Consider the following 19,137-nt stretch of genomic DNA (forward strand, 5'->3'; position numbering starts at 1 on the left):
TTCTCCCTATCCACGACAACTCGAATTTGGCAATCCGGGTCAATTCAGATTTAACAGACTCTATAAGGGGCAGGAAATTACTCTTATAAGTATTTTTGGATGAGGACGTGAGTTTAATTCCCAGGTATGGGATCTGTGACCTATCCCATTTGTATGGATATTCAGCCTGCAGAGCATTCATATCAGATTTTTTTATATGAAGCGGTAGGATTAGTGACTTCCCTGCATTAACCTTGTAATAGGATAAGTTGCTAAACATTTGAAGAGTATTCTGTACCACAGCCAGGGAAGAAGCCGGCTTTGAGAGTGTGAGTATGATATCATCCGCAAAAAGGCCAATTTTGTGGACCTGATTCCTTCTATTAGATTCCTTCTATTAGCGGATTATTTCTAATGGCCGTTGCTAAGGGTTCCATGATAAGTGAGAAAATAATTGGTGAAAGTGGACAACCTTGTCTCGTACCATTTGTTATATCGAGTGGGTTAGACATCAAATTGGACGAATATACTTGGGCTGTTGGTTTAGTATATAATGCTAATATTGCCGAGAGAATATGCCCCCCCATGCCAAATTGTTGGAGTACCTTAGACATATAGCCCCAATGAATACGATCAAACGCCTTCTCTGCATCTACAGCCAGAAACAGGGAAGGCATTTTCCGCACCTCTACATATTTGATGAGGTTAAGCATTCTTCTGGTCCCATCTGGTGCCTGATTTGCATGGCATTTTGCCACTAGATGCTGAGGCGCATAAAAATGTCCTATGCTCCTTGACGCCAGTGGTGGTAGTGCCGCGTAAACGGTATTCGCCTAGCATATGTCTGGGCGGAAGATGTATAATTTAGCCCCTTGGTGTTCTGGAAACACCTGATCCTAAAACTGTGCAGGTCATAGCTTTCCAGTCATCTTGTAATTCTACATACATAGTTATACAGAATTATACATACCCCAAATATTCAAAATGAAATGTTTCCATTCTGTAGTTTCATGGTGGCAATGTGTGTATGATAAATTTCTGAGGAAAAAGCAGCTTAGAATAACTGGCAAAATGGGTTAGTCTCTCTATCCAGTCTGTAATCCCCATTGGCTTTGGCTGCAAGAGATCATGGAGAGGATAACAAATTCTTGCATTCATGTAAACTAATAGGATATTACGGCTTTTCTATGCAGTTTATTTCTTTTCACTTGAAGGAAAGTTTCTGTGTTACCCACACCAACCAGTCAGGTACCAGCTGTCTTTTTTTTTTAAAGCTACTTTCTAATATGAAACTAAAAAGCTCCATAAATAATTAAAATGTTGTTGATTCAGCCATTGAAATTGCTGAATATAACTGGCTGACACTTTTCTAGTAATGGCAAAGCCACTAATCTGCAGCACAGTTCCTGACACTCTCACTTATTGTGTATGTGGCCCCTTGACTACATCATGGTAATGTTTTAATGTGTCGCATGCTGGTTCATAGCAAGGAAAAGTCTCATGGCATCATAAAAGCTGACACGTCACTTTGAAAACATTAAAAGGACCAGTGAGAAGATAGCTTTGTATGAGGTAACCTGGTTCTTGGGTCTGTTTCAAACACAGGTTTGTGGTCTCCTGCATTCCAAGCTGGTTCTGGGGCCCGGTAGTTACATTGGAGGACTGCCTAGCTGCCTTCTTTGCTGCTGATGAATTAAAAGGTTAGATACAAGTTTTGTAAAAATATTGTATTATACTATTAGCCACTTGGGCAGTGTATTGTTTTCCAGCCTGTGTGGAAAGGTATAATTAGAATGAAAGCTGCATCTGTGCTGCTATGTGGCTCAGGCACAGCTACTTCCGTTGTTCCCTGCATGATATAGGCTTTTACTTTAATACTTTGAGTTAGGGATGTCCCGATCCCGATGCTAGCATCGGAATCGGGCCCGATACTGGGCATTTTGACAAGTACTTGTCAAAAAGCCCCGATGCATAGCGCTGAAGCGGGCAGGCTGAGCGGAGGAGCGTCGCGTCACTGCTGTGGGCGGAGCTCCAGGTGTTGTCCTAATGTAGGTGGCCGGCGACTGCCTGGAGGATCTTACGCAGAGCGCCGCCCACAGGAGCAGCAGTGATGCGATGCTCCTCTTCGCCGACGATGTCCTTCAGTGCCGGAGAGCAGCGGGAGGAGTTCCAGGTGGGGTCCTAATTTAGCTGGCCGGCACCTCTGGGCCAGCTAAATAAGGCCCCCGCCTGGAGCTCCTCCCACCGGACCAGCGCTGACTCTCCCGCACAGTGAGGTAGGGTGGGGGGGTTTACTGTATATAGTAGTGGCATTTAATGCAGTACATTACAGGGGACCCCTTTGGCTTCAGTCTCTGTTCCCCAAGCAGGAGCTCACAATCTAAGGTCCCTGTACTCACAAGCATAATATAGACAAATTGTACTTAACCTACTATGTTTTCCAATTATGGAAGGAAAGTAGAACACCCATAAAAAAACCCAGGCAGTATACAAAGTCCTGACTAAGTAATCACACAATAAAATGAAAATCTCCAGCCAAGTATGAGCCACTACTTGAAATCTATGGTCTCCATTGTATTAGCAGTGTAATACATATAGAGTACACACTGCTTATACACTGGACACATTAGATTTACAATTATCTTCTGCTAGCATGAATGGATTAAATGATCCATATGTAGCCCTGTACTATGGATCATTTAACCCATTCATGTTAGCAGAGGATAATTGTAAATGTATTGTTGCAGTGAGTGCACTCTATATGTACATGTACTATATACTACATATAGAATGCACTGCAACAGTAGATTTACAATTATCACCTGCTAACATGAATGGGTTAAATGATCCGTAGTACATACTATGTAGTTGTACTATGGATCATTTAAAGTCACCTGCCCCGTTTGTTAAAAAAAAGTATCGGTAATTGGTATCGGCAACTACATGAGGGGAAGTACTTGGTCCTGAAAAAGTGGTATCGGGACATCCCTACTTTGAGTTGCTGATCAGGAATAAATATGCAGTTACAGACTGCTGACCTTTCTGATTTGCATATTTGTTCTAGGTTGGTGAATCAGAAAGTTTTTTCTGCCACATGGTTAGCTACCACAGCTAGGCAGCCGGACTTTACCCCTCTGCATTTATACAGTATAGACTGGACACCTCCCTGCTCCAAGTCTGTGATTGGCCAGTGAAGAAATTTTTTTAGCACAGTGATGGGTCATCCCTCTGTTCACTCTACTTTGTCCACCTGTCAGAATGTTTCTTGCAAGATCTTGTGCACTGCAGAACACCTTAATGGCTCATATTGCTGCCCCTCCCTCTCCCTGTCTTAGTGCTACTGTACAGGTGATTACAAGAGACCGATACTAACAGTATGAGCTCTTCAGTGTTATCAATAACAGGTCACGATTGGGTACTTGCAAAAGCTGCTTTTAAGCATTCATTCAGTTCAGCTTTAAAGAAGAACTTCAGGATTTTTTAAAAATGAACCTGTGCAGAAGGGCTATCACCCCACTGCAATGTTTAAGTGCTTATTTTGGCCCCAGACCTAAAATAAAGACGATACACTCACCTGATCCTCAGTCCTGCAGCAGTCGGCTCTCATCTCTCTCTCCCTCCACTTCGGCTGTGGTATGTCCCTCTGCATCCTCACATCTAATGCAGGTGAATGGACCTTCATTAAAGATCATTACATCACGGGCCCTTAGACTGCCGAAGCCTGGGGTAGAAGAGGCTGTGGGAGCCAGGTGGGACTGAGGACCAGGTGAATATACAGGTGAAACTCGAATAATTAGAATATCGTGCAAAGTTCATTTATTTCACTAATGCAACTTAAAAGGTGAAACTAATATATGAGAGAGACTCATTACATGCAAAGCAGGATAGTTAAAGCCGTGATTTGTCATAATTGTGATGATTATGGCTTACAGCTCATGAAAACCCCAAGAACCCCAAATCCACAATCTCAAAAAAGTAGATTATTACATGCAATCAATAAAACAAGGATTGTACATAGAACAATATCGGACCTCTGAAAAGTACAAGCATGCATATGTACTCAGTACTTGGTTTGGGCCCCTTTTGCAGAACTTACTGCAATTACTTTTGCACAATATTCTAATTATTCGAGTTTCACCTGTATCTTCTTTATTTTTGTTCCTACACTAAGTAGTCCTAGACCTAGACTGGGGTAGCCCCACTGCAAGGATTAATTTTAGTAAATCCTGGAATTCTTCTTTAACGCACGTTTTTAGCACTGTTGTTCTTGATTTAATCCCCACTGAGGACAGCATTCTCTTCCTGGTTTTGTTGGTTTTCTTCAGGCACTTCGCTATCCTCCCACAGCCCAAAATCATGCTGGTAGGGACATTGGCGTGCAAGCAGAGTGGCCCTTTGTGTGCATTAGTGGAAAGCAGGAATCACCAGCACTCAATGAATAGTATTCAAGTAGTAAACGTCCATTTATTCGGACATGTTGTCACAAACGAAAAACCAACGTTTCGGGGCCGCACAGGGTCCCTTCATCAGGGTGATAATGTGACACATCATTGAGTGCTGGTGATTCCGGCTTTCTACAGTTGACGTGCACGGTGCCATCCGTGATTATCACTGCGAGCACCATCATTGCAATTTGGGCCAGGAACGCTGTAAGGAGTGCAGAGGGACCTTCGATTTTCTACTTTGTGTGCATTAGACACATCTAACATGGGGGGAGGGGAATAGATGGTTCTCTGTACTCGCTGTCATTACATTTCCCTTTGTTTGTCTCCTCCTAGGTGATAATATGTATAGTTGTGAGCGCTGCAAAAAGTAAGTGAACCTTCCACCCTGTGTGCTTGTTTAAACCACTAGACCTTAAAAAAACACTGTGGATATCTGTTGTATTTTGTGTTTCCTGAAGGCTACGAAATGGTGTCAAGTATTGTAAAGTTTTACGGCTTCCAGAGGTGAGCGCTGTCCTTCACTCCGTGTCCTATATCTCATTATCTCTGCTATCCATATAATAAATGTTTAAAACTTGGAATGTGATCATCTATCTACTGATATATAAAGAAACGTGTGTGCACGATGCTTACTTAGCCCTTTCTCCCCAATTCCATCCATTTAACCTGGAACACATCACTTTATGGCCATAGTAAAGTGCTTATATACACATCAGTTACGCTGGCCATAGACCCGTAGACTCTCATATGAAAAAAAAAATGTATTTCGCTTTTCTAATAGCTAATGGAGTCAAATCGACAATCTTCTTTGACTGCAGTGACAAAATAATTGAAGAAGGACGATAGGAATTTTTTCCCAAACAAATGAAATTCTAACAGTGAATGTGGTTTTTATTTGGAAAACTATTCATTCAAAAATCAAATGTTAAAATGAAACATAATTTTGATCGACATTCATCAAGTCTCTGATGATGATATTCTGGAATGTTCTGATGAGATTTTTTTGTTTGAAAAGTTTGTACAAAAATCTACCAGTGAATGGCCAGAGGGTTGCTTTAGGCCTAATTTGTAAATACTAAACAATGAATGGACTGTTCCAAACGATCCTTCCCTATTACTATCCAGTTTAATGTAGTTTGTTTTGGATGTTAAATTGTGTTACATTATGACCACATTAACCTGTGTATGTGGGTTTGAACTGGAAGTTGGTCAGGAGTACTGCAAAACCAGCTCATACCAGTTTGGCCATATGTCATTTAACATGTTTTTAAAAAAAAGTAAATCTACATTTCTACACTTAAGTTTGTATCTATTTTCTTTAGACGTATGTACCCTCTTCCCTGCCCCTCTCCCCCCTTAAAGTGCACTTTAGTTGCTTAAAGTGCAACTGAAGCCCTGTTTTGGGTAGAGTGGGGAAGGATTAACACACCCATCATGTTTTATTGCTGTCTGTGTCCCTGTAGGGAGATTCACCTCTCTCTTTGCTCTGGTGATTGTTATCACCAAGAGTGAAAGGAAATCTTGTTTTCAGAACAGGAATAAATGGGAAATCGTACATGGGGACACTAGTTCTGGTGACTCTGCTGACCAGTAGGGATTTTCCTCACTTTGGAGGTATTTCCACTCACTTCCTGTTGTGGCTGTCAGACAGGAAATTAAAAAAACAGGACGCAGATAGCAAAAAAAGCGGGTTATAACCATCCCTTACTCTATTCAAAACTAAAAATAAGTTCTCGCTCTTTACACAGGGTCAGTTAATAATCTGGTTCTTCTGGACAAAGCATTCACTGTGTCTTATGATTTCTTCCGCCAGATTCTCTGTATACACTTGAAACGCTTTCGCCATGAAGTAATGTATTCTTTGAAAATCAGCAGCCATGTCTCCTTCCCCTTAGAGGGGCTAAACCTTCGTCCCTTCCTGGCTAAGGAATGTGTGTCCCATATCACTACATACGACTTATTGGCTGTTATCTGTCATCATGGCACAGCAGGAAGTAAGTATATGAAACGCTACTGGTGAACCACACATATAACACATTGCACACAATTTTAGGAATCTGTACATCTGGATCTGGTGGTTGCTTTGATTCTCTCCCATATATGTGGGAGTGAGAAGAAAGTACTCAGTGGGCTCAGAGCTTCAGAGCTGCATTAATAACTCAATACAATTGTGCACTTAGCTTTCAACTTCATGTGCCATTGACTGCTAATATTACATAGTTGCATAGTTAGTCAGGTTGAAAAAAGACACATCGAGTTTAACCTATAGAGATGAGAAAAAAAATAGAAAAGCCTAAACGGAACGCTGTGCCCACAGTTACCCACTGTTGATCCAGAGGAAGGCAAAAAAACCCTATAAAGCATGGTTCAATTTGCTCCAACAGGGGAAAAATTCCTTCCTGATCCCATAAGTCAATCAGATATTCACTGGATCAACAATCTCTGGTGCTTAATATACCTATAAGAACTCAATATCCAGTAATATTCTGTGCATTTAAGAATACATCCAGATGTTTTTTCAAACAATTAATTGAGCTAGCTAGAACTAGCTCCTGGGGGAGTCTATTCCACATTTTCACAGCTCTAACTCTGAAGAATCCATTTTGTAAAAAAGGTTAAACCTCTTTTCCTCCAGACGCAAAGAGTGACCCCTTGTCCTTTGCAGTGACCTTAAAGTGAATAATTTGGCACCAAGCTCTTTATATGGACCATTTATGTATTATTGGCTTAGTAACGCACTGGACTCTGGGCTTAATAATGCACTGGACTCTGGGCTTACCAGAGGCCCCGCAGAGCCCACCTGATAGTGACCCTGCAGAGCACATCATACATGCTGCACAGCCCATCTGAGACTCTCTATGGTGGGCTCTGCATGGCCCAGGTGGGTTGGCCGCCGGGGTCCCTTTCCCTGTATATCCTCCCAACTCCTCTTACCTGCTGCTGCTCTGGCCTGGCCTCCTCCACCCCCTCCCCTGTCACCTCTGCCATGCCACCCCTGGTACAGCTGATACTTATGTGAGAGGCCCCCCAGACCCCTCACATGGGTACCGGCTGTACCCCCTGATGGCTGTGTTCTATCAATGTTTGTGACTACATTACAATGTGTGACCGGTGACGTGGTCACACATTTCATTGTAATCCCGCCCAGTTTGTTGGCGGTGGAATGTGTGACCGCCAATAGGTCAAGCATTCCAATGCTTTCTCAGCTATTCCAGGGCAGATCGGCATCGAAAATCGTATGTGCAGGAGAACTGATCTGCCCTGGAACAGCTGTTCCAGGGCAGATCTAAATCGCTCCAAAAAAACTGGGCGGGATTACATTGAAATGTGTGACCACGTCACCGGTCACACATTCCAACCTAGTCACAAACTTTGATAGAACAGCGGCCCTGTCTAATCATTTAATCAGAGAAATAGATTATAGTAGGCAACAATACAGTGTAATGTTGCCCATTATAATCTATTTTTCTAATTAAATGAAATAACAGCACACAGTGTGCAGTTACACCCGTACCGAGGCCCTGGCGGTAGTTCCGCCCCTGGACAGGGAGCCGCAGCAGAGGGATGAAAGAGCCACATGCGGCTCCGGAGCCACGGGTTGCTGACCCCTGCCCTAGAGTGTATGACACATGCATGTTTTTACTCCCCAAGTGCATAACTTTACATTTATTAACATTAAACCTCATGTGCCTCCTAATAGATGCCCAATCACACAGTGCATTCAGATCTGCTTGTAAGTTGGAGACATCCTGTAAGGACTGTATTCCAATACATAGTTGTATTAATACAGCAACACTTGCTCAGTCCAGTGGCTCTTCTCTGCAACCACACTGGCCACAACAGTGCTGATGATAAGATGGACCTAAGATCTCTAACAGACAGAAAGCTTCCCTCACTGGTGTTCACCAGCCCTAAAAGAACGCTAACCTTGTTAAAAGGTGTGGTAGCTTTGTAAACTTGAGTTATGGAAATAGCTACAAAATCAGTGAACTCCTTTACTTAATTGTACAATAAGGGGCACGGGATGAATGATTCGGGTACATGGGTTATGCTGCTGGTTTCACGCAATCACACCTACCGCACGTTTTAGTTTTCATTTGAATGGCACCTCCCGCCCACGGTTCGATCAACCGCAGCAAGAGTTGCGGTACCACAAAACCGTGTGTTACAGTGTGATGCGACTTGGGTCGCGACTTTATGACCAAGGACAAATGTGGGCCCTGAGGTTACACTGGTTGAGAACCACTGCCCTAGTGTATGATTAAGAAACTAAGATTTTTAACTTCCGGTAAAATCCTTTTCCTGGAGTACATTAAGGGGCACAGGACCGTCCCCTCTGCTCTTATTATCCACTCCTACTATTGCTTTGGTAAAAAAACTGAGGCATGCTGGGAGTGGGAGGGGTTGCTATGGGCTGTCCTTCCAGCTTTGTTTTCCACAGTCCAATCTCCTGAAAGCAGCAGCATAACCCAATGTAACTGAATACTTTATCCTGTGTCCCTTAACCTCCCTGGCGGTATGATTTTTTTTCGTGTCATTCTTCGGTCTATTTTTTTTCACATTTTTGTTGTTTTTTTGGTTCCGCCCCCCTGCGACGCCTACGCTCGCAAGGGATGGAACCCGGTAGACTGATGCCGGCATCGGCCGGAGAACACAGCGCGGCACGAGGGACAAGGTAAGTAAATGCTGTGCGGCATTCCCAAGTGTAGCTCGGGGTTACCGCTTATGGTATGGAAAAGTAACCCCGAGCTACACTCGGGAATACCGCCAGGGAGGTCAATGTACTCCAAGAAAAAAATTATATGGCAAGTCAAATATCCTTTATATTTTTCTTAGTCTAGGAGAGTACTTATTACAATATTTCCTGTAAATGAATGAATGCATCAGTTTGCCAATCAACATGGGAATCTCTCAGAATCCCACACACAAGTACTTTTTAAGTAAATCTCTTTCACCAACCAGATGAGGGAGGGAAAAGAAAGGACACCACTTTTGGGGTCAGAAGTATTACATAATTTTGGAAACCTTTAAGGGGGTCCATACGCCACCAGAACAGGAAGCCAACAACACTTAAATCACTTTCTGGTGAAGGAGAACATACCATGTTTCCCACAAAATAAGACCTAGCACTATTTTTCAAGATTCCTGTAATATAAGACCTACCCCGAAAATAAGACCTAGTTTGGTGGTAGCATGAGAGGGGGAACTTGAAGAGCGGTAGTTCCGCCCCTGGACAGGGAGCCGCAGCAGAGGGATGAAAGAGCCACATGCGGCTCCGGAGCCACGGGTTGCTGACCCCTGCCCTAGAGGGTATGACACATGCATGTTTTTACTCCCCAAGTGCATAACTTTACATTTATTAACATTAAACCTCATGTGCCTCCTAATAGATGCCCAATCACACAGTGCATTCAGATCTGCTTGTAAGTTGGAGACATCCTGTAAGGACTGTATTCCAATACATAGTTGTATTAATACAGCAACACTTGCTCAGTCCAGTGGCTCTTCTCTGCAACCACACTGGCCACAACAGTGCTGATGATAAGATGGACCTAAGATCTCTAACAGACAGAAAGCTTCCCTCACTGGTGTTCACCAGCCCTAAAAGAACGCTAACCTTGTTAAAAGGTGTGGTAGCTTTGTAAACTTGAGTTATGGAAATAGCTACAAAATCAGTGAACTCCTTTACTTAATTGTACAATAAGGGGCACGGGATGAATGATTCGGGTACATGGGTTATGCTGCTGGTTTCACGCAATCACACCTACCGCACGTTTTAGTTTTCATTTGAATGGCACCTCCCGCCCACGGTTCGATCAACCGCAGCAAGAGTTGCGGTACCACAAAACCGTGTGTTACAGTGTGATGCGACTTGGGTCGCGACTTTATGACCAAGGACAAATGTGGGCCCTGAGGTTACACTGGTTGAGAACCACTGCCCTAGTGTATGATTAAGAAACTAAGATTTTTAACTTCCGGTAAAATCCTTTTCCTGGAGTACATTAAGGGGCACAGGACCGTCCCCTCTGCTCTTATTATCCACTCCTACTATTGCTTTGGTAAAAAAACTGAGGCATGCTGGGAGTGGGAGGGGTTGCTATGGGCTGTCCTTCCAGCTTTGTTTTCCACAGTCCAATCTCCTGAAAGCAGCAGCATAACCCAATGTAACTGAATACTTTATCCTGTGTCCCTTAACCTCCCTGGCGGTATGATTTTTTTTCGTGTCATTCTTCGGTCTATTTTTTTTCACATTTTTGTTGTTTTTTTGGTTCCGCCCCCCTGCGACGCCTACGCTCGCAAGGGATGGAACCCGGTAGACTGATGCCGGCATCGGCCGGAGAACACAGCGCGGCACGAGGGACAAGGTAAGTAAATGCTGTGCGGCATTCCCAAGTGTAGCTCGGGGTTACCGCTTATGGTATGGAAAAGTAACCCCGAGCTACACTCGGGAATACCGCCAGGGAGGTCAATGTACTCCAAGAAAAAAATTATATGGCAAGTCAAATATCCTTTATATTTTTCTTAGTCTAGGAGAGTACTTATTACAATATTTCCTGTAAATGAATGAATGCATCAGTTTGCCAATCAACATGGGAATCTCTCAGAATCCCACACACAAGTACTTTTTAAGTAAATCTCTTTCACCAACCAGATGAGGGAGGGAAAAGAAAGGACACCACTTTTGGGGTCAGAAGTATTACATAATTTTGGAAACCTTTAAGGGGGTCCATACGCCACCAGAACAGGAAGCCAACAACACTTAAATCACTTTCTGGTGAAGGAGAACATACCATGTTTCCCACAAAATAAGACCTAGCACTATTTTTCAAGATTCCTGTAATATAAGACCTACCCCGAAAATAAGACCTAGTTTGGTGGTAGCATGAGAGGGGGAACTTGAAGAGCAGGAGAGATGGTATCAGCCTGCAGGGACATACTGTATTAAGGGGATGACAGGAGACTCCCTCCGGCCAGCGCAGTGACAGGGAGCACTCCAGTACCATACTTCACCAACTGCTGTCCCCCTGAAGGCACTGCTTAATGTAATGGTACTGTACTGTAATGTGTACCGGTAAATGGTACTGTCTGATGTCCCCACTGCTGCACCGCTGCTACCGCTCTCCCTGATGGCAAAGGAAGCCGGCACTGTAGAAAGCAAGGGTGCGGCGGTGGAGGGAGCAGAGCTGCATTAGTCGATATTCCTCTATAGCGCCGGGTCACTGTGACAGGCGGACTGATACCAGGTGCACTCCGCCTGTGAAAGTGAAAGAAAGGGATCCGCATTACAGGCTTCTTTCTGTTGAAATTCTGGTCCAGTGCAGCTGGACATGCAGGTCAGTAGAAGTATCGTAGTTGGCTGCATGTTTAATGGCCCTCTCATAGAGCATGTTACTTTGTACGACTGGGGTGGTATTTCTCAGTGGGGGGGTGCATTTGTTTTTTACAAGTAGTTATAAAATGACCAGCTACTCGTCCAACATGGATTTGTAGCTCCCTCAGTATTCAGACATTTACATTTCTGCATTAAGTTCACAGAGTGTGTCTGCTGTGCCCCTTGGGGAAAACAAATATTCCTTGCATGCTTGTTGATCTAAAAAAAAAATGTCTATGTCATGTCACATTTCAGGTGGTCACTACATATCATACTGTCAGAATGTGATTAATGGGCAGTGGTACGAGTTTGATGACCAGTATGTCACAGAGGTGCATGAGACGGTGGTTCAGAATGCAGAGGCTTATGTCCTGTTCTACAGGTGAGAGGAAGTCTGCCATACATTGCTTAATTTTGCTTGAATCTGCTGCACAGTTTATTATAATTTTGCTATATTTGTGTTAAAGGAAATCTCCACTAAGAGATGTAGGTTGGCATGTCCTGACCTAGAAATGCTAGTTGCATGTCTGTTTCTGCTTCAGTACATTTTCATTTTAGTCAAGCAGTCAAGTCAAGCACAAGGGAGCGCCAAAACCGCAGTTTAAGAACCCAGAACAGTACGTCATTGACAGAAGTGATGTTTTCATTTTAGATGTACCCTTGTGAGCTCAGTCAGCCCCCGGATTTATATGTCTTGGGTACTCCAACAGCGAGATCTCCCTGCTGAGTTTCCAGACTCTGTTCCTGTCCTGCTCCATTGCATGTTCTTGATCCTCCTTTTTGTATTATATGAAATAGATAAACCCCTTTGTTGCAAGCGCATTCCAATTATTGGATACTTAGACAACCTTTTACGTTGCAAACAGTCTCTTCCTACTTTGGAGCTCAATTTCTAGACCAAATCTGCTTAATCTGTGGTCAAGTGAATTGGGGGGGTGGAGGGGGGGGGCTGCGATCCGAATACGTGGCCAGTGACGCCATCAGAGGGGTCCAGCCAGTGATTGTGTGAGGGGCCCAGGTGGCCAGAGAGGCCCGGGCTCCGAGCAAGTTTAAAAAAAAAATAGATTAATACGTGTAGTGTATGCCCCAGCCCCCCGTGCACTTGGTACCTACCTTCCTGAGTATGTGCAAGAATGTTTCTTTTTGGGGGTGGGCAGAGCTTTCTTTTACGCGGCAGAGGCATCGAGATAAGAGCGTAGCACACGGAGCTGCTGGAGGAGAAAGGTAAGTTTATTTCAGCAGACATCCCAGGGGGGTTTGGTGATGTGGAAGGAGAAGAGAGACACACCGAACTATGCTGCACACAGACTGACACGGTGGGGGGGGAGGAGGAGAGCATTACTTAATGCTGGGGCTAGGTGCACCACAACACCACTCTACATTTTTGCTGTGGATCCTGTAAGACACTCTGGGGGACACACTGGAAAGTGTTTCATTTCTTGTGACTGCTGGATGAATCCTTAGGGCCCATTCACACCAATTGTGGTGCATTCCAGAGTGGCAGCTGCTGTAATCACTCACTCCTTCGTTCTGGGGCATTTTTGCAGCATTTTTTGCATTCGCAGTGGACCAGAACGCAAGCAATGTTTTGCCACGCGTCCTATCGCACTGCGGGCAGGGGGCGTGGCTGTGGTGCTATTGACTTCAATGCACCGCCACGCTCCCTCCCACTCCAGAATGAAGGGGGGAGTTCAGTGAGCGATTCCTGTGCGTTCCAACAGCTGCCACTCTGGACGCACTGCAATTGGTGTGAATTGCCCCTTAAGGGCTGCATTGTGGCTGGAACGCACTGGATTGCATTGCGGCCGGCTCAGTTTGTTGTGGGGCGGGAGGGGCATGGCGGTGCAGTGAAGTGAATGGCACCGCAGCCACGCCCTCCGGCCGCAATGGGATCGGCCACATGGGATTGCAAGGCACATCAATGCCTGGGGTCACGGAGAAATTTCCTTGGGCGAAAAGGGGTCACCAGTGGAAAATGTTTAAGAAGACCTGGTCTAGACGGTGCTGCGGACATTAGGGGACTTCGGGTGGCTTCTTTAGAACCACTATTTCTAAGTGTTTTGTCAGCCTGTCATTCAAGCTTATAAGTTGCGGGACAGGGTACCACGTTTTTCTGTTTCCTGTGCTCATTCTACTGGGGCAGTTAGTACTTCTTGGCCGTTTAAAAAATCAAGCTTCTGTTACTCAAAATCTGAGCAATGTGTGGCCAGTGTTAACCTTGTGTAAGTACTAACACCAAACTCTCAAAGCCCCAGTAAGTGAACAAAGCATTGTAGGATGGCAGGGGCAGGGCATCAATCAAACCCTTAATGAGCATTGTACAGTTTTACTTTAAGTGTACAGAGGTAGACTTAATACACTCCTTTGGGTTATAATGGGAGTCCATAGGACACACACATTGGTAGCTCCCTGAGCTGTATGTAAAGCACCTTTTCACACATAACATCTATTCCCCCTCAGGAAGAGCAGCGAGGAGGCAGAACGGGAGCGGCAGAAAGTCATATCTTTGGCAGAAATGAAGGAATCTGGTCTACTGCAGTTCTACATTTCCCGCGAGTGGCTCAATAAATTCAACACATTCGCAGAGCCCGGACCAATTAGCAACCAGAGCTTCCTATGCTCACATGGAGGTATGCCCACGGAAATGCTCATCAGTATGATACATGTATTGAATGCATTGGTCAGAGCATTTGCATCAACTTTATAGCCAGGGATGTTTTGTATGGTGCATTAGTAGGGACACATCCGCTCAATGCTGCATTTTCAGTACAAGAAACAAACAAAAAACATCTCATCTGTATTATTAATGTGCCTTGCTTGTATCCTTGCTTTAAAGCTAGTTATGAATGGATGAGTGCATTTGCCATTCGTTTCACTTGTTGGATTTGGTGTGTGGATTTGGACACACTGGGGGCTTCAGCTGCCATTGTGATGTGCTGGCTCCTTGTGTGTCCCTGTGCATTTGAGGAGGTTGGTCTACCTCCTGGTGAACCTGCTCCCGATTCATCCTTCGCTTTATATGCTCCAAGATGGAGGTTCTCCTAGATTAGTGTTAAGGCCGCACTACAAAGAGGGGCCTTGATGAAGCAGTGCGGCTTCCACATGTTTTGCAAAAGTTGTACAACTAAAACCTCTGTTTTTAACCTTTTTTGAAGGCTGGCCGGTCAGTGTGCTGGGAATGTTTGTTTTTGTGTGTATCCAGTTAAATCCATGTTCATACTCCTTGTATGTTATTTGTTATAGGAATTCCTCCAAACAAGTATCACTACATTGATGACCTGGTGGTGATCCTGCCTCCGAATGTTTGGGAATATTTGTACAATAGGTAATTCTGTCACTTTCTTTATATCTAGGTAGTATTATGTGGCATCTAATACTGTTACGAGTCTAACTTATCTGGCCATTTTTGATCTTAGACTCTGAACAGTATTTAGAACGAGTTATACATCTTATTACTTGTAAGCGCTTTTTGATGTATGCATGAGATGTAGGACGTTTATTGTGTTATTATTACATCTATCGCCTGGGTGCCTTTATTAGATTAGGTATATTCCAGTGTCATAACGGTGATCACTCCGAGAACTTGACAAGAGACAGAACATCAAGTGGCTAGATTGATGTTTGGTGGGGCACAGCCTTGATTTGTCCTGTGAGTGTCCACCGTTTTTCTCTCTCCTCTTCCCCTCTCTCTCTCTCTCTTCTTCCTCCCTCTCGCTCTCCTCCTTCTCCCTCTCCTCTTCCTCGCTCTCCTCTTCCTCCCTTTTTTTTTTGCTCTCCTCTTCCTCCCTTTCTCTTCATCCCTTTCTCTTCATCCCTCTCTCTTCCTCCCTCTCTCTTCCTCCCTCTCTCTTCCTCCCCGTCTCCTCTTCCTCCCCGTCTCCTCTTCCTCCCCGTCTCCTCTTCCTCCCCGTCTCCTCTTCCTCCCCGTCTCCTCTTCCTTTCCGTCTCTTCCTCCCCGTCTCCTCTTCCTCCTTCCCTCTCTCTCGTGCAAATGCACTGAGTAGCTAGATTATTATGACCACCTGACGTTTGTAGGCAAATTAGCTATAATTTCGCCCTGAAGTTGCTAGAGGGCCAGACCATTATAAATAGGGAAGCAGGTTGTTTACCACGACAGTAGAAGTGATTTTTTTCTAACGATATGGGTAACCAACGCGATTTAACAGTCTTTGAACGTGGGATGATTGTTGGCGCTCGGAGCCATGGAGCGAGTATCAGCAAAACAGCAGAATTCGTTAAATGTTCAGGAGCAGCTGTTGTTAAAGTGTTTAAAGACTGGAGTGTCAGACGAAAATCTGGGTCTGAACGTGCGAATTGTGGTCGTCAGCGACTAGTCAATGTTAGGGCAGAACAGAGAGTGGCAAGACTGGTACAAGACAACAGAAGGGCAACAGTGCATCAAATTACTGCAGATCTTAATCAGGGATCCTCTCAAATGATCTCTGAACGCACTGTTCGCCGTACACTGCATCGTATGGGATATGGAAGCCGAAGGCCTGTTCGAACACCTTTGCTGTCTGCAGTTAACAAGATAAAACGTCTCCAATTCGCACAGGAACACAAGGATTGGACAGTCGAGCATTGGAAAAAAGTCATGTGGTCGGATGAATCACGTTTCCAGTTGCATCATGCAGATGGCAGAGTGAGAATTTGACGGGAACAGCATGAAATCATGCACCCCACATGCATGAGTACAACCCTTCAAGCTGGTGGGGGCAGTGTTATGGTTTGGGGCATGTTTTCTGGGCATGATTTGGGCCCTTTAATTCGCGTGGAACAACGTCTGAAAAGTATCGTTGCTGACCAAGTTCATCCGATCATGTTGGTGGCGTATCCCAATGGAGATGGCTTCTTCCAGCAATACAATGTGCCATGCCACGGTGCTCGTATTGTGCTGGAGTGGTTTCAAGAACATGAGGGAGACTTTACCTCGCTTAGGTGGCCCCCACAATCACCAGATCTCAATCCAATTCAGCATTTGTGGGACAAAGTTGAAAGAGCCATCAGGCAGCTGGCTCCACAACCATCAAATCTCACAGAACTGGACAGTGCTATTCATCAGGCATGGTGTCAGATTCCTCGCATCACCTTTCAACATCTCGTGGAGTCAATGCCAAGAAGAATCGCCGCAGTATTGAAGGCAAAAGGTGGCCCAACGAAGTACTGATGGGGTGGTCATAATAATCTGGCCACTCAGTGTATATACAGTGTGTGTGTGTGTGTATATATTACAGAATGAAATGATTTGTAAATCTTATAAGCCCATATTTTATTCACAATAGAAAATAGAAAACATGTCAAATGTTTAAACTCAGAAAATTGACCATTTTAAGAAAAAAAAATAAGGTTATTTTGAAATTGATGGCAGCAACATGTCTAAAAAAAAAAAGTTGGGACAGGGCCATGTTTTCCACAGTGTAGCATCCCCTCTTCCATTAGCATCACTCTGTAAATATCTGGGAACTGAGGAGACCAGTTGCTGGAGTTTTGGGTGACAAGTGTTGGCCCATTCTTGCCTGATATAGGATTCTAACTGCTCAATCCTGAGTCTTCTTCTTTTGCTTTTTTTTTCGTTTCAAGATGCGCCAAATATTTTGATAGATAATGATTGTGAAAATGGACAAATGTTGTTAAAGGAGAGCTATGGGGTCAGGGCTTTTCCCCATCGTTCTCCTAAGGGTAACGGGAGGACACAAACTAGCGTCCTCCCGTTACCCTAAGCTCAGTATACCACGAGCTATAGCTCGTGGTATACTGAGACGCCGCAGCCGGAGCGGATCCCGACATCGATGTCGAGATCCACCCAGCTGCGTGAGTGACAGCTGGCTCTGCCTATCTAGAGGCAGAGCCAGCTGTACCTGCCCCCTCCCCCGTCTGTTCCGCCAGTCAGCGCTGGTGGATCGGAGGGGGGAATCCAGCCCCTCCCCTGTCACGGTAGAGAGCCGTGACAGGATCGAGAAGTGAGCGAACGCCGGTATGTGTTCGCTCACCTCCCGATCTACTAAGCCGACCTGTGACAGTCTCATTGTCACAGGTCGGCTAGAACTATGAGGTGAGTGAAAAGCACTCATCTCATAGTTCTCCTTTAATCATCATTCATAAAAGCAGCAAAAAAAGTCTGTGCCTTGGCTGCTTCTGATTCTGAGATCTGCCTCTGACACCATCTTCTGATTTTCTTTGCAGATTTGGGGGCGGCCCGGCTGTGAATCATCTCTATGTTTGTTCAATATGTCAGGTGGAAATCGAAGCATTGGCAAAGCGCCGGAAAGCCGAGATTGACACTTTCATTAAGGTTAGAGACAACTGCGGAATGTGATGTCCCCTCTGGAAGCTGTTTTGCAAACCTTGTGCTAGTATCTCCTGTGCTCTGCAGTCATGTATCCTCTCCCACTGCCAACATCAAAGCTGAATTCCACACAGATGTGAAAACACAATGTAATGCAGTTGTGTATTCATTTAAAATAGTGAAAGTGTATCTAAACCTAAAAACAAGAATATATTATATTGCAGGTTACAAGTCTTTAGATGTGGCGGCTGCATTTGTTTTTTTTCAGGTTTTTTTCCTTTTTTGCCTGGTGGCCCACTTCCTGTCCCAGGGTGACAATGCTCGTACTGTATCTATGGAGGAGCAGTGTTGTCACCCTAGCACAGGACTGCAGATCACCTCCTGTACACAGAAGATCACAAGAATACTGGAAGTCTATCAGGATACACAGTTCTGTACAAATGATTACAGTCTGTGTGTAGAAAATGTACTTACAAAGAAAAAAACTGCAACCTCCACATCTTGGAAATGGTAAGCTGCAATATTTAAAATGTTATTCTGGGTTTAGAATCATTTGAAATACATTTGACATACAACTACGATGTGTATATGAATCTGTCGTGTTATAAGCTACTGCCATTCCCTGCACAGCAGCACTCAGATTGGGAAAGGTAGGGGTAGCATTAGGAGACAGTCATGCTCTGCTGTTTGTACATGTGCTGACATACTGACAGGAGGAGAGAGCAGAGATCATGCCTTCTAGGTTGGTGCTTCTTTATTGTCCAATCAGCAGGCAGCAGGGTTTACCAGGAGTTCAGCTTTAACTATATTTCAAATGAAAGCAAGTGCAGGTACACATATCTGTCTTTATATCATCATAATGTAATCCTCTGCACAGCAAACAGATTGGAGTACCAGGTGCCAGTGAAGCTCTTCTACATTGCACTGTGCTGTTAGTGTTAAGCAGCCCATACACCTTACGACTTTCATCCTGCGATGGTTGTAAGGTAAGTAAAAGCTCGTACGATCTGCCCATCTTGGACAGGCGTATAGTACTTGCTATCATCGCAAGCCCT

General features: G+C 44.5%; 1 protein-coding gene across 1 annotated transcript in view; it reads left to right on the forward strand.

Moving 5' to 3' along the window:
• Nucleotides 1-19,137, forward strand: part of USP20 (ubiquitin specific peptidase 20) — a 46,540-nt gene that overhangs the window by 20,557 nt on the left and 6,846 nt on the right. The window contains exons 13-20 of the mRNA XM_018564758.1: nt 1,585-1,679; nt 4,758-4,791; nt 4,883-4,928; nt 6,238-6,418; nt 12,052-12,178; nt 14,257-14,426; nt 15,040-15,121; nt 17,980-18,088. Of these exons, the coding sequence (XP_018420260.1) occupies nt 1,585-1,679; nt 4,758-4,791; nt 4,883-4,928; nt 6,238-6,418; nt 12,052-12,178; nt 14,257-14,426; nt 15,040-15,121; nt 17,980-18,088 (844 nt within the window). The remainder of the gene's footprint in view (nt 1-1,584; nt 1,680-4,757; nt 4,792-4,882; nt 4,929-6,237; nt 6,419-12,051; nt 12,179-14,256; nt 14,427-15,039; nt 15,122-17,979; nt 18,089-19,137) is intronic.

The sequence above is a fragment of the Nanorana parkeri genome, unplaced genomic scaffold (genome assembly GCF_000935625.1).
Source record: "Nanorana parkeri isolate BGI_ZX_2015 unplaced genomic scaffold, ASM93562v1 scaffold778, whole genome shotgun sequence".
NCBI classification, from domain to species: domain Eukaryota; kingdom Metazoa; phylum Chordata; class Amphibia; order Anura; family Dicroglossidae; genus Nanorana; species Nanorana parkeri.